General features: G+C 50.6%; 1 protein-coding gene across 3 annotated transcripts in view; it reads left to right on the top strand.

Annotated features, from left to right (window-relative positions):
* The window catches only part of LOC103816329 (uncharacterized), a 200317-nt gene extending 188002 nt beyond the window's left edge, over positions 1 to 12315 (top strand). For 2 of the 3 annotated variants that reach the window (XM_050974343.1, XM_018914233.3), the window contains exon 13: positions 8428 to 12315. In XM_050974343.1, the coding sequence (XP_050830300.1) occupies positions 8428 to 8609 (182 nt within the window). In that variant the 3' untranslated portion in view covers positions 8610 to 12315. The remainder of the gene's footprint in view (positions 1 to 8427) is intronic. The other variant, XM_050974344.1, reaches the window with a different exon arrangement.
* The last annotated feature ends 2639 nt before the right edge of the window (positions 12316 to 14954 follow it).

Here is a 14954-nt window from a genome sequence, read left to right as displayed (position 1 = left end):
TGTTATCTTGGGCTTCTCGGACTATGAAATTCATTAGCTCCTAAAACAGCAGTCAGCATTTCTGTAGTGAAGAATGAGCTCAGGCTGTGGCACTGGCAGTTCTTTTTATGGGATTAAGTCCTCGAGCCAGACAGAAGTTCAGTCATAGCCCAGCCCCGAGTTAAGCACAGCCTGGTTGGTTTTAGGACGTGAAATCTGAAAAACAACAAATAGGGTCATTAAAAGGGTAGCTCTGTATGCTTTGTCCTACGCTGTGGTGATCATAGCCCAGTCTCAGGTTGATTAAATTAAATATTGACACTGAGAACTCTTCGTTTTGTTACTCTGTGGTTTGTCCTCTTGTGCCCAAGACCCAACGAGAGCCACAAGGCTGCCAGAGCAGGGAGCTGCCGGCACTGCTCAGAAGAGGGAGGTAGGAGGAAACTCCTGAGAGCTGGCTTTTGGTGACTGATTTTTTAAATCTTGCCCTATGCATTTTACAGATATTGACAATGTTTTGTTGTGCCAAGACCTTGGCAGCACTTGGGGCTGCAGGTGTGCCTGTGCCAGGAGCTGCTGCTGCTGCGTCTGCCCTCCTGCAGCACCTTGGGAAGAGGCTTGGAGCTGCTTTTGGAGCATCAGAAATACCTGAAAAGCAGGGAAGCCCATCAGAAGGAAGATTAGGTCACTGTATTTAATAGAAGTATTTATTATTTAAATGCAGGATGGTCTCAGTGGCTGCAGCAGGGCTTGGCAGCTCAGCAGCTCGAGGTGCTGCCAGCCCGGTTCCTGTGTCACAGGATGCCTATTACAGACTTGTTCCTAGATTATCTCACTTGTTCCCTGCACCTCTTAAATGGGAAACCATGGTAATTCCCCTGTCACAGAACACTTAAGGAAGAGAAAAAAGCCGTGAAGGAGGTGAAATGGAAAATGCAATCAACTTTGTTAGAGGTGAAGCAGAAAAACATTTTTCAAATAGTATAAACTGCTGCTTATTTCATGCACTGTTGTACCACACCTCCCAGAAGTATTGCTCTGGGGATGGCTGGCATGTGTCTGAGAAGGAGGCATTTAAACCTCTGCTGGCTGCAGCAGGAGAGGGGGAAAGCAGCTGAGAGCAGCAGAAGAAATTTAAAACTCTGCTTTTTAAACTACCAGGACCTTTATCCAGGTGATTAAGTGAGAACACTCTCAGAGCATTTTGAGAAGTGTTTGCTGCCCAGCTGAGGGTGCTGTGTGGGGCAGCAGCCCGCCCGTGGCTCCCAGGTGTGCCCAGCAGTGTGTGCAGACTCCCTGCCAGACCCACTTCATGATGGGCAGCATCCCAGGATTTGCACTCCTTATTGGATTGGGCAGGACATAACAATATTAGACCAGGTGCCTTAAGACAGAATTAAACCAATTTTTGGCCTTCTTGAAGTCCATTAGACATCCAGGGGATGGGTGGTGCTGGCTCTGCACCTCAGTGACAGAGAAAAGGGCTGGGTGCTGCTGTTTGCCTTTTGCCTTGATTGTTCAAGGGTTTGCCTCTTGGTTCTGCCCTTTGGTGGCAGTGTGGGAGCTGAGAGCAGAATTCAGTCTGGTGTCTCCTAGAAATAGTGGAGTAACTGGAGAAATTGATTTGTTTTATCTTAGAAAGACAGCCAGAGCCTCTCCCTGCAGCCCTTGGCAGGCTGCAGCCAGGCAGGAGGGCAGGTTCTGTGCAGAGCCTGGCTCCACTGAGGGACAGGGCAGCACAAGGATGGTGGCACTGGCCTCTTCTGCCAGCACCGTGCTTGTCACTAACTGAAGGTGTGGAAACTGCCTGGAGAATGGATCCCTTGTGGATCTCCAGTCCTTTCTCAATGTAGACAAAGGTTAATCCAGGGTCATTTTTCCATTTCTGAGCATTTGAAAGCAGAAGCTCGTGGAGTGCCTCTCTCCATGAGGGGCCTCTGTTCCCTGGCCATTTGTGATCCCCCCTCCAAGCGTTGGTGTTTGCAGCCTGCAGGAGCACTCAGTCCCTCTCTGATCCCCAGCTCTGTCCACATCTGGCCCCTTTCAGGACAGCCTGTCCACAGAAGGGATAATGGTTCACATTCCTAGCAGCTGCCAGCCAGTGGTGTCAGGGAATTAGAGATCCTTCCAGGAAGGAGACTCCGTTCTTAAAGCACCATTGCCCACTTCTGGAAAAGGAAATGTCTGTTGAGATTTAAATAAGTGACCTTAATGTGAGCTGGGGGTGTGTCCCACCTCAGGAGAGCTCTTGAGCCCCACACAACACCCAGCTCCTCTCCCTGCCCTGTGCACGCCTCCCCCAGGAGATGCCTTCAGCCCTGACAGGTCTTTGGGATGAGGTAAGCAGAGATTCAGTCAGCATCACCTGAGATGCTGCCACTAAACCTGCCCATGAGCACTCAGCCATGCAGACCCAGCAGGGGTTAAATCATCAGCCAGCATGAACTGCCTTGGCCTGTCACCAAACACCCTCTGAATCACTGGATTTTCCTGTTAATTTATTCCTTTCTGATCACTAGAGCTCACAGCCAACTATGTCATAAAAACCTTGACCCAGACATGCAACAGCTTCTCTGACTTCCCACACTTCTGCACTTCTGCTCCCCAGCAGGGCTGACCAGGGTCTCTCCCGTGCTTCTCTCAGCTGTTTAATCCCATTTTATTGCATCTTCCTCGCCGAGGAGATTGACGTGGCCCTGCCTTGTTTCCCCATCGATTCACACGTGTAGGCACAGCCTCGGGGGATTGCAAGAGCCTGAGCAACCCAGCCCAGCTGCTTGAAAACAAAGAGGGGCATTTGCATTTTTGGATAATCAGGGTCACTTCCCTATTTTCGAAGCACAGGAGGTGAAGGAGTGGAGCTGATCGTGTTGTCAGTGGTATTTCCCCACAGATTCAGGGCAATCTCAGAGTTTACCCTATTTCTTGTAAAATCCAGACCCTACCAATGCTGTGGGTCCATGAGCACCATCCCACTGATGGCATTTGGAATCCAGCTGGGATCCTCAGCCTCCTCCAGGAACCAGTCAGATCTACCAGCTGAGGCAAATGAGGAATAAATCCTTGTCTGGGGGGGGGTCTCTGAGGATGGTACTGGTGACATTTGCTGAGCAAATCCCAGGGCAGTTTTTGGTGAGGTGTTAATGGCCCTCGTGGGAAGAGCCAAGGCGTTGACATCAATGACATGTTGAAATTCCCACTGGAATAAGTCTGTGAGCCCAGATACTCCTGCACCTTGAATTGGTGAGGGGTTTTAGGAAGGAGCTGCTCCCCAGAAGCTGCAGAAGCATTCTAGGTGTGAACTGATCCTTCCTATCAGGAAACCCATGGAGTGAGCTGTGTGATCAGCCTGGAGGAGAGGCAGGCTGTACAAACCCAGGATGGCAGGAATTGGTTTTCACCCAGCTCTGATGGATAAAGCCCCAGTATCATTTATTCCATCTTGCCTCAATTAGCTTTTCTTATCACACGAGGAATCATTATCTTAATGGCTGCTATAATGACATCAGGCTGCAGCAGCAGACTTGATAAATAGACTCCAGAAGGTCGGGTTAGCTCAGTGTGTGTAGGTAGATGTTGTGGTTGTCTGGGGAACATCAGGACATGAGATAACTGTTTCCTCCTGCATTTCTCAAACTGCAGCCAGCCTCTCCCTTCTGAACAGAGAGGGGAGGTTCATGGTTAGAAAGGGGAGCTAGGGCATGTTCACCATCCTTGGGAATAACAGGGCTTGGAGAGAAATCCCGGCTGTGTAAAGAGCTGTGCCTGAGGCACCACTGAAATTCCTCTGGAGTTGGGCAAGTGCAGCAAAGTGAGAGTTGGGTGATTCAGCAGGGAGGTGTAAAGGAGGAAATCCAGCTGGTCAGGACTGCCTGGGGAGGCAGAGGGTTCCAGTTCCCAGCTCCATCCTCACCTTGGGGACAGCCAGCTCCAGACACATCGTCCTTTGCCAGCCCTTCACGTGGCCCAGGCAGTGGTGGGGCAGTGCTTTGAGATCCTCTGTTGAAATGTGCTGAAGAGGGCAAAGGGCTGGACCTACCCAGCCAGTAATGCTCTTTTCTTTAACTTAAACTCGTTGCTGTGACAGGAATAATTAGCATTTTAATTTAATTATACATACAACATTTAGTGCTCTGGAGGTGTGTCCATGGCTTCCCCGCGTGTGGGGTACGGTATTCAGGAGGAAACTGAATTTGTGGGGTTTTTGAGCATTTCCTGAAAGATGCAAGTTGGCTGAGCTACTGTTGAGCTCTGAGGGAGCTGGAAGGGTCCTTAGGCAGCACTGGCCAGGGCAGAACTGCCACCAGGGGTAGCGATGTCACTGTCCCCTCCCCAGCTCTGGCTCATGAGCAGCATGGGACTGGACAGCAGGGTGGGGGCCAAGCCTGGGAAACAGCTGCTGATGAAAGGATAAGCTGAAATCTCCTAGGTGGAGGATGGACTAAACAGCTTGTAAGGCAATTTCCATGGTTGTGTGGAGGAGATGTGCGTGTTCTCTGTGTCTGTGTCGTGTGAGCCCGGGGAGGGGCATTGTCCTGCTGGATGATCTGTCTGCACGAATCCCTGTGGATTGCCTGTGGGTTACCAGCATGCTTCACGTGCTGCTCCAGTCGTGTTGTAACCTCAAAGAGAAGAGACGCTTTGGAAAAAAACACAAAAAACAAAACACACACAAAAAAAAAAAAAAAAAAAAACCCAACCTAGAAGGGAAAAATGAGACAGTTTTAAATCTTTTTAATTGTTTCCTTCTGAGTTGAGAAATCCAGAAGGCTCCAAGTGACGTTGCCTGGTGCTATAAAAAGACATGATTTCAAGTGACAGCACAGCATCTCTCACCAGTTTTGTCTAGCCAAATTCTGAATCTGGGAATTTTCTTGTTCTCCTCGTGAGCAGCTCTCCCAGCCCCGCCCTGTGAGCGATCCCTCCGTGCAGCTGCAGCCGCGCTGCAGAATGAGGCACAAACCAGCAGAAGGAGCTCCAGCTCTGCCCGTGGGGTGGAGTTGGCTGCTGTGCCTGGAAATCATTCCTTATCAATTGATTCTTCCCTTTGTGCTTTGAATTCCGCTCGCCATGCTGCCCAAAATTGCCTTGGAAAAAAGCTTTGTCCATTTCTTTCTGGTGAATTGTAGCGGAGTTATGGCTTTGCATATTAAAAAAATACCCCTCAAGAGACAATTTTGCACGATGGCCCCAAGTTCTGATGAGGGAACAAACCACTTCAGAGCAGAACAGAAAAATACCTGCCTGCCAGACCTTTCCCAGAACTGCTCTTTCTTGGGATTCGAAGATGTGCACATTACTTGCCCTCCCAGTTTCTGTTCTGGGTGTGTCCAAAAAAAATAGAGGAGTCATTTTTGGGGCACCTGAGGCTATGGCAAAGTGCTGTCTCACAGTTCCACAAGGAAATGCGTTCTGGAATGATGAGAGCACAGTGGTTGTGTTTGCATGTCCCACACACAGCGAGGGTGCATGTCCTTGAGATCCACAGATTTGATCCTTCAGGCCATTGGAGGAACAAGAGAAATGTGAAACCTTCAGCTGCCTATGCCAGGAGAACCAGCCAGGAGCTTTTGGCATTCCTCCAGCCCAGATGTTGATGCCTGTAGCTCAGATCACAGGGCCACACATCCACCTGTGTGAAGAGCTGCTTTCCTGAGGGAGGGGGCAGGCTGTGCATGGGTGTGTTTCAAGCAAGGACAGACATCTTCCAGGAGTTTTGGGAAAGAACTAAATGGGGTTTAGAAGTGATCTGGCCAGGGGAGTCTGCCCTTTTCCCTTTTGGAGAAGACAGACTATGGGTTCCATTCCTTCAGTAAGTCCATCACTGTCAGTGGTCATCAGCCAGACTGTCCTTTTTCTACTTCCTCAGCTTTCCACGTGCACAGCATTTTGCTGATCCAGGAGACTTCCTAGCATTTTGTATCATCATTAAAATACATTAGTTGACCCTCCTCAGACTGGTTTAGAGGCAGTAAAGAGCCCAGCCACAGGATGCCAAAGATGCCAAAGCCATGGGGCCATATCACTAAAGCAAGGTGGCTTCTAGGGCTTCCAAAGCTAAAAACAATTTCTGTGTTCCCCCCGAGTAGTAGCTTTAGATTCACAGCTCTGCTGTTGCAGAACATGAGTAATTTTAGTGGCACAAGGACCATTTGAGGTAATTTGTGGTCAGTCTGAGAGCCAAAGCAGATTTATTTCCCACTCTAGCCATGTAAGGGACCTGTAACAGATCCTAACAGTCCCACAGATCCTAAAATCCCTCACCAGTCTCTCCTGGGAAAATTGGCCTCCAGGAGAAGGTTGACACTCCTGGATGGGCTCAGGGCTGGAGTTTGTCCTCTGCATCTGGTCTCACTGGCCACACACTGGCCAGCCTGGAGCAGGACAGTGCCAGGAGAAGGGGTGGGAGAGGTGGACAGAAAGGAGCTCAGTGCCCTGCCCTTGTGGGTTTCAGTCACACAGTGATTGAAATTCAAACAGTTCCTTGGAGTTCTGTACCAAGGAGGGTGGTGCAGAATTTGTGTCAGGTTTCCTGCAGCTGCCCCTGCCCAGGTGTGACCCTGGCACAGCTCTGGGGCTGCCCTCGGCTCTGCAGCTGGCAGACAGACTTGGGAAGACAGAGTAGAGAAGTCCTTGATGAGTAACTATTCCAGCATGCAGGTAGAGATGCAGAACATCTCCAGGTCGGTGTTTCCAAGTAAGTTTGAACTGCTAATTGTGATGAATTCATTAAAGGTTAACGAGTGTGAATCGCAGAGCAGTTTTTGCCCACTGTGAGGAATGATCTTTGTTATTCTTTACAGTGGACAGAGAGCTGTACAAAAGACAGTAAAGAAGGAGAAGTCAGTTAGATGTACTCAAGACATCTCCGTTCGGTCTGAACCCTTTGAGCATTTTCACCCTCCGTCGATGAATTCCGTAGCAGGGAGAATCAATTCCCTAAAGACACGCCTTAGCTCCTACCCCAAAGAGGCCCTGCCTGCCTGAGCAGCACCTGGCCCAGCTGTGTGGTGAGCTCTGTGGGTGCCCTTGTGAGGCTTTCCCTGTGTGTCAGTGCCCGTCGTGTGCCGCCGTCCGTGCCCGGCCAGCGCTGGTGTGTCTGTGTGTGGTAGGAGCCGCATTGCTGTGCACACCTTGCTCTGGTACCTGGGCGCTAATCACCGTATTTTGCCTTCTCCAGCACCTTCCCAGCCGAGGATCTCAAAGTGTTTTACAAACATTAATTAATTTAGCTTCACAACCCTCCTGTGAGGTAGGTGGGGGATGCCATCCCGCTGTCCAGATGAGGACACTGAGCTGCTTGGGGACAGTGGCCTCGCTGCTGTGGTTAAAGCCTGGGGAGGTGACGGCCCCCTCCTGCAGAAGGAAGAGCAGTTCTGCATGATCCAGAGATGGCCAGAGCTTACAGCAAGCTGCTCCACAGCCGTGCTCCTCTCTCCTTCCTGGAGTCATGGTTTCCAGCTGGCCCCGCTGCCCCGAGGCTGAAGGAGGGGTTGTCTTTGTGGGGAAGGACATCCAGACTGTGTCACTGTGCCCCGTAGGCTGCGCTTTGGTGGTGACACACATCCCTTGTGTTCCACTTCAGTCACTTTTTACTCACCATCCTCTACAACAGGCTGCCAAAGCCCCCTCATTCCGTGGGAAAGCTGTAAGGGCAGCATCCCCTCTCCCCGTTCTGCACAGGAGCTGTGCCTCACCTGTGTGGGAATTGAACATCTCAACCCTAAAAACGTAGCCTTGCCAGTCCATCCATTGCTCCCAGTTTGGATTGAGCAGAATCAGCCTTTTCTGCATTGTGTGCAGCCATTTTTGGGCTGAAACCAGACTGGTGAATTGAGAACAAACCCTATGGAAAAGTCCTAAACTGTTCTAAAGAATGAGTTGCCCTCTGTGTAGGCGCATCCCTGCAGGGTAGGGCTTCTTCCACAGCAGCTCTGCTCCGTTCTGTGTGGGAACCGGAGCGGGGTGGTGCTCGGGGTTGTGCTTGGGGCTGGTCAGTGGGGCATGGGAGAGCTGGGAGGGAGGGTGAGCAGGAGCTTGGAACAGGAGTTCTTACATGGGAGCAGGATCAGTTGGCCTCACGGGGCAGGGCCTGGCCTGGCTCTCCTGCCTCACACAGGACTTTTCCATGAGGGCGGGCAGAGCTCTGCCCAACAAAAGTGATGGATCCTGTCCTAGCCTTGGAGCTTTGGCTTAGGGAGGCAGCCTCAGAGCCGAGAGGTCAGGCAGGCACCGAGACTGGAGATTGGCCAGGCCTGGCAGGTCCTGGCGTGTGGGACCAGTTAAGGAGCTATAAGGAGTGATAAGGAGTGATAAGGAGCGATGAGGAGTGATGAGGAGTGATAAGGAGCAATGAGGAGTGATAAGGAGCAGTAGCATGACGAACGACTATTGACCCAATTGCTCTTTGACTGATCTGTTTCTTTTTCCCCCCAATCATCGATGCAGGTGTGAGCTACTCCAAGTCGGTTCCTCCAGCCTACCCACCACCCCAGGATCCATTAAATCAGGGACAATACATGGTGACAGATGGCATATCCCAGTCCCAGGTCTTCGAATTCACCGAACCCAGACGCAGCCAGGCACCATTCTGGCAAAACTTCAGCAGGTTAACACCATTCAAAAAATAATACCTAGAGAGATGGAGAATTTTAACTTAAAAGAACTAAAATTTAAAAAATAAAAATAAATAAAATTATATTTATAGATGGACCTTTTTTCGGAGAAGCACTGTTGCAACTAAATATATATACATATATATATGTATACAAACATTTTAAAAATAATAATATATATACATATATGTATATATATAGAAGGACCAAAAACTTTTTTTGTTGTTTTTGGGAAGTAATCTGCTACTAGATACTAGGAAGCACCAATGATTTCTAACCATGTGACCTGTTTTATTTTATTTTACTCCATTGGTTGGACATCTCTTTTTGTTGGGGTTTTTTTTTCCTGTTTTCCTTCATTCCCATCCGAGTCGTCATTGGCATCCCAGAACGCTTTCTCGCTTGTGTGACTCTGTCATGGAACTTCCTCATGGACTACATTGGTGTATATTTCCTTTGATTTTATTTATGGGGGGGTGTTGTTTGTTTTTTGGAGTGCTGGGAGGCCTCTGCTCCCTGTCCCTCCCTCTCTGTCCCTCCCTGGCTGTCCCCAGTCCCCAGCCCGGGGCGGGCCCGGCGCTGTCCCCGTCCTGCATCCCCCGGTCTGACTCGTGCCTGTCTGGATGTGCTCCCTGTGCTCCCGCTCCGCTGCGCAGTATTTCTCTGGCTTTAACTGTTCTCTCGTGGGCAGGTGAAACCCAGCAGAAGGGCAAGCAGCTATTTAGGAAGTGAGGGATGGGTTTTCCTCAGTTCATCTTTTGCATTTTTTAAAGCACTTGTCTTTTTCTCAATTCGGTGTGATTTTTTCACACTCGGAGTAAGACGGAGAAAAGAGAATCAGAGGCTTTTCTTTTTGCTTTGTTTCTGTGGGCTTAACTTTGATTTATTTTCTTTTCAAGCTGAGACACTTGAAAAGCCCACTCCTATCTTTGTTTTCCATGCAAAGATAAAAGCTTAAATCCAATGGCTTCATGCCTCCATTGCAGAGAGGAAAATTGGCTCTGAGGCTCCGACAAGCGGCCAGTTTTCTGTCTTCAGGAACTAAGGTCCCATCCTTTGGCCACACTCAGCCTGCACAGCAGCACCTAACGAAGCAGTAATTGCCATTTGCAGGAGCAGTGACCCCAAAAGTGAGGCCCATGGCTGCTCTCAGTGCCCACCCCACGCTGGGTTCCCGCGAGCTCTGCCCCCTTAGTGGAAGGATCCTCACCCCAGCCCCGGGAGTGCCCACCTGAGGTTGAACCCGAGCTGCAGAGGAGCTGAGAGCTCCTTGAGGCAGCTATGGGTGTGACTGGGCAGTGTGGCCGTGCTTCTGTGCCCAGTCCCAGCTGGTGCTGGTCCAGTCCAGGCCCCTCCGTGTCCCCTGGAGGGGTCAGAGCACTGGGCCTGGGCTGATGGACCAGCCCAAGCCTCCAGGTCTCTTTCTCTCTCTTTTTCTCCCTCTGGAGACTCACAGCTCTATTTTTAAAGACCCTTCCACAATTTCAGCCTTAAGTACATTTGTTTGTAAGTGCAGGAGCTTATGGTTAAGCTTGTAAAACAAACCATTGTCAGCAGGAGGATTTTTTTTTTCCTAGGGCAAATGAGACTGTTTAACCAGATTTAGAAGATGAACTTGAAATCTTTGCAGAGCTGTCCTGCAAGCTACTTTGAAAATGTGGGATGAAGTGATTGATCAGGGTATTTGTCATTTTCTTTGGAATCTGATCCACCACATAAGCACCCCAGGACAAAGAGCGTGGAGATATGGGGTTTTTTATTGTGGGTTTTTTTTTTTTTTTTTTTTTTTTTTTGCCCCCAAGAAATCCAAGTGAATGGGAAGAGCAGAGAGTGTGATTTTATTGTTTCCATGGAGCCTGTTTTATTTCAGGGCATGTCACAAGGGCAGCATTATTTTTATTTAAATCCAAAAATAATCTCTCTTATCCTTTTGAATAATCTAGAAACTATCAATAACCATCAAAGCCAGATTAGTGTTTTGGAGAGGAGGAGTGGCCCCTCTGTGACAGGCAGCAGGCAAACACCAGGAATCCCAAATAGGAAGCAACCCAATTTTTTACCCAAAATTATTTTTGTGCTCTTTTGTATCTTTGCATTTTTATGGCTAGATTTTAATGTGGGATACATAGCAAATATTGTTTTGTTTCTTTAACAGAGTGGGTATTTAAAGCAGTGCATGAAATGGGTTCTTGTCAGTTAACTGAAATGTTTTACTATTTCTGAATGGCTGGAGAGAAGCAGAGAGAGAGAGAAAGAGAGAGATTCCAAAATGTTGTCAACATGATGAAAATTTCACTTACTCCTTTTGCCTTTATAATTGCTTAGGGAAAAAAAAAAAAAAAAAAACCAACCAAGTAACAAGCACATTAGTTAAGCCTGTTCATTTACTGTTTTGTGCCTCAGAGAGTGAGAATGAGACATCCATAATTTTTATGAGAAGATGCTTCCTAAGTATTCAGCACTAGGAAAAAAGAAACACCACCGCCACACCATTATTTGCATCATAAATCAAGATCTGACAAGGCCACTTGTTGGACTCGCAGCTTCTTTGTTAAGTGGGAAGCCCGCCCGGGCAGCGCCGCTCGCGCTGGCGCTGGCACAGCGGCCGCAGGGACGAGGGGCTTGGCTCTCAGGCCTTCAAGAAAGCTCTTCCCCTCCATAAATTGCCAAGGTGCTGCAGGAGATGGAGCATTGGCACAAAGAAGAACCAGCATTGGGTCCCACTTGAGCCTCTGCTGTGGCTGTCCCAGCAGGGAGCAGGGCTGGAGCGTGTGTGTGACAGCGCTGGGAGCAGCGCCCATGCAGACGGGGGTGACTTGACTGAGCATCTGGTACAGACTTTTCATTCCAATGCCAGACAGGAGGAACCCACTTCCCATTCCATATGCAGAAACAAGAGAGTTGTAACAAACTAACATGTTTACGGTATTTCTCTGGCTGAATCTATATATATATATATATATATATTAAAAAAAATTAAAAGAAACCCTCTTCCCTAGGTAAATGACATGCATTACCCTTAACCTAGACACTAGAACAGAGGATCTAAATTCAAGACTTTCGCCTCCCCACCCTCTCCAAAAAGTCAAACAAGAACCAACCTAGGTGCATCTAACAGTTGTAAATAGAAAATACTACATAGAGAAATATATTTGAAATTTGTTTCAGTTTCTGGATGGGCACCAGCCGTCCATTGCAATGTTATTGATAGTACACTGTGGTGCTTTGGGTTTCTGGTTTTGTTCTCTTTATGCTCTGTCATCTTTTCATTGCAGCTACATTTCAGGGAACATGTATATTTAGTAGCTATTGTAAGTTCTGCATGGCATCACCAAGCTTATTTTTCCTTAAGAAGAAAAGAAGAGTCTGTAGGAGCTTAAAGGCACTATGACGACAGGGACTTGTAGCAGAGAATTTAAAAAAAAAAAAAAAAAAGGTTTTTAAAATTCTAGTTTGAAGCCAAATACTGATATTTTAGTGCTTTTGGGGTTTTAACAGTAAGAGCAAAAAAAGAAAAAAAAAAAGAAAAACAGGATTTTGGTAACCCAGCTGATCCGCACTTGCCAGTTTTATTATTTTGTTTATATTGGACTGTTTGACCCTGTCAAACAAGTGTCAAAGTTGTGTGTATAAAACAAAAAAAGTGTTTAAAAAAGTGTTGTAAAGACACTGAGCCTTATGAAAATATTTATGGAATTAAATAAAAAGAAGTGAAAAGGCATCTGAAGGCATTTTAAATCATTTTCCTCAGAGCGGGGTCACCCTTCTCCCAAGGCTGAGCACGGGTGGGCTGAGCTGCAGTTGCCACCGAGACAGCCATGTGCCACCAAAAAATAGGATTGTCCTGGAAAAATCCCCCTGCCCTTGCTTTGTGCCCTCCCTCTGAACCGAGGGAATTGATGAGGACAGAACCCCTGGCAGGGGCTGATCCGAGTGCAGCTCAGATCAAACACGGGGTTAAATCCATTCTGTACCTGCTCTGCCCGGCTCCCAGCCCCCAGGGGACAGACAGACATCCCAGGAGTGCTGTCAGCATCCCAGGAGTGCTGTCAGCATCCCAGGAGTGCTGTCAGCAGCCCAGGTGTGATGTCAGCATTCCAGGTGTGCTGTGAGCAGCCCAGGTGTGCTGTCGGCATCCCAGATGTGCTGTCAGCATCCCAGGTGAGCTGTGAGCAGCCCAGGTGTGCTGTGAGCATCCCAGGTGTGCTGTAAGCAGCCCAGGTGTGCTATGAGCAGCCCAGGTGTGCTGTCAGCATCCCAGGTGAGCTGTGAGCATCCCAGGTGTGCTGTAAGCAGCCCAGGTGTGCTGTGAGCATCCCAGGTGAGCTGTGAGCAGCCCAGGTGTGCTGTCAGCATCCCAGGTGAGCTGTGAGCAGCCCAGGTGTGCTGTGGGCAGCCCAGGTGTGCTGTGAGCATCCCAGGTGTGCTGTCAGCATCCCAAGAGTGCTGTCAGCATCCCAGGTGAGCTGTGAGCAGCCCAGGTGTGCTGTAAGCAGCCCAGGTGTGCTGTCAGCATCCCAAGAGTGCTGTCAGCATCCCAGGTGAGCTGTGAGCAGCCCAGGTGTGCTGTCAGCATCCCAGGTGAGCTGTGAGCAGCCCAGGTGTGCTGTGGGCATCCCAGGTGTGCTGTCGGCATCCCAGGTGTGCTGTCAGCATCCCAGGTGAGCTGCGAGCATTCCAGGTGTGCTGTGAGCATCCCAGGAGTGCTGTCAGCATCCCAGGAGTGCTGTCAGCATCCCAGGTGAGCTGTGAGCATCCCAGGTGAGCTGTGAGCAGCCCAGGTGTGCTGTGGGCAGCCCAGGTGTGCTGTCGGCATCCCAGGTGTGCTGTGAGCATCCCAGGTGAGCTGCGAGCAGCCCAGGAGCAGCTCGGAGCCCGTGGAATAGAGCAGGGTGGGATTGGAGGGGAGGGAGCCCGGCCACACCCGGCCCTGCTGCAGAGGCTCCTGTCCCGGGACAAGGAACGGGGTTTATCCCTGAAAAGCCAGGTGCTCTCTGCAGCCCCGGTGGCGTTTCCCAGGTAAGCCAGGTGAGCTGTGTATTTCTAGACAGTCTAAAAATGCGGTTATAACCAGGAGAAGGGGGTTGGGAGTGGTGCTCGTTGTCCCTCAGGCACAGGGGCCGGGTGCTGGAAATAATCCCGGATTACCAGACTGCTCCTTCTTCAGGGCTTTCCTCCCATCCCCCTCTGCCCTGGGCTCCCTGTCGGGGTGAGGAGGGACCAGGGCTCTATCACACATCCCGCACGGGTGAGGGAAGCAGTCAGGGCAGTAAAACCCCACGAAGCCCAAGGAACTCTGCTTTGAGAGAATGAGGCAGGAGAGAGGCAAAGCCGCGCCGAGGCTCCTGCGGGGCCGCGTTCGGAGCAGCTCCAGAGCAGCCTCGCCCCCACCCCAAACATCCCAGCTTCACATCTGCCTCCTGCTTCAGCAACGCCCCCAGCCGAGCCTTTTTCTCTTGCTTGCCTTGCTTGCAGTGGAGAGGACGCTGGGGCTGTGCTGGGGTCACCTCTCCCAGTGGTGCTGTTTCCCTCTGGGTGTACCTGAGGGGAGGAGGGAACAGCAGGCCCGGCACACCCAAACTGCGGCTCCGTGTCAGACCCGCCCTCGGAGAGCTCCTCTGCTGCCACCGCTGTCTGTGCAGGCCAGCAGAGCCTCCCAGCGATCCGCACTCCCCGGCTTTGCCCCGCTGTCTGTGCAGGCCAGCAGAGCCTCCCAGCGATCCGCACTCCCCGGCTTTGCCCCGCTGTCTGTGCAGGCCAGCAGAGCCTCCCAGCGATCCGCACCTCCCGGCTTTGCCCCGCTGTCTGTGCAGGCCAGCAGAGCCTCCCAGCGATCCGCGCCTCCCGGGTTTGCAGAAGGAGCTGAGGGGAAGCCCGGGAGGGCCGGGAGCGCAGGACGCGCTGGGGACGGATGGGCAGCAGGGCACCCAGAGCAGGAGCGCAGGCACCCAGCTCTGGGTGTGCTCTGGCATAGGAGCACCTCCGAGGCTCCCGAGGCTCCAAAGGAGCCCTTCCCTGCCTGCAGCCTGCTCCCAGCCCGGCTTGCCTCTCCATGGCCGGGAACGCTGCTGCCGCCTGTAGCTGATGGCCAAATTCCATCTCCCGTGTGATCTGTTTGGTTTCAGCTTTTCCAGCCAGGCAACATTCAGCTACTCCGAACTTTGCTTGCATAAAGCAAAAAGCAAAACCAAAGAAACCCATTTCAACCCCTCTTCTCTTGTGGGGAGGCTGGGGTGTGTTCCAGGGTGACAGCCCCGGGTGTGTCTGCGCCTCACCTGGAGCGCAGGAACTCGAGTGGAGCTGGGAACAGCCACGGGCAGGGTGGGCCTGGCTCCTCCTGGAGCGAGTGATGTGTTTGTG

This window comes from Serinus canaria, chromosome 4A, assembly GCF_022539315.1.
Source record: "Serinus canaria isolate serCan28SL12 chromosome 4A, serCan2020, whole genome shotgun sequence".
NCBI classification, from domain to species: Eukaryota; Metazoa; Chordata; class Aves; order Passeriformes; family Fringillidae; genus Serinus; species Serinus canaria.
The sequence above is the reverse complement of the archived record's forward strand: the minus strand, read 5'-3'. Positions and strand labels throughout refer to the sequence as shown.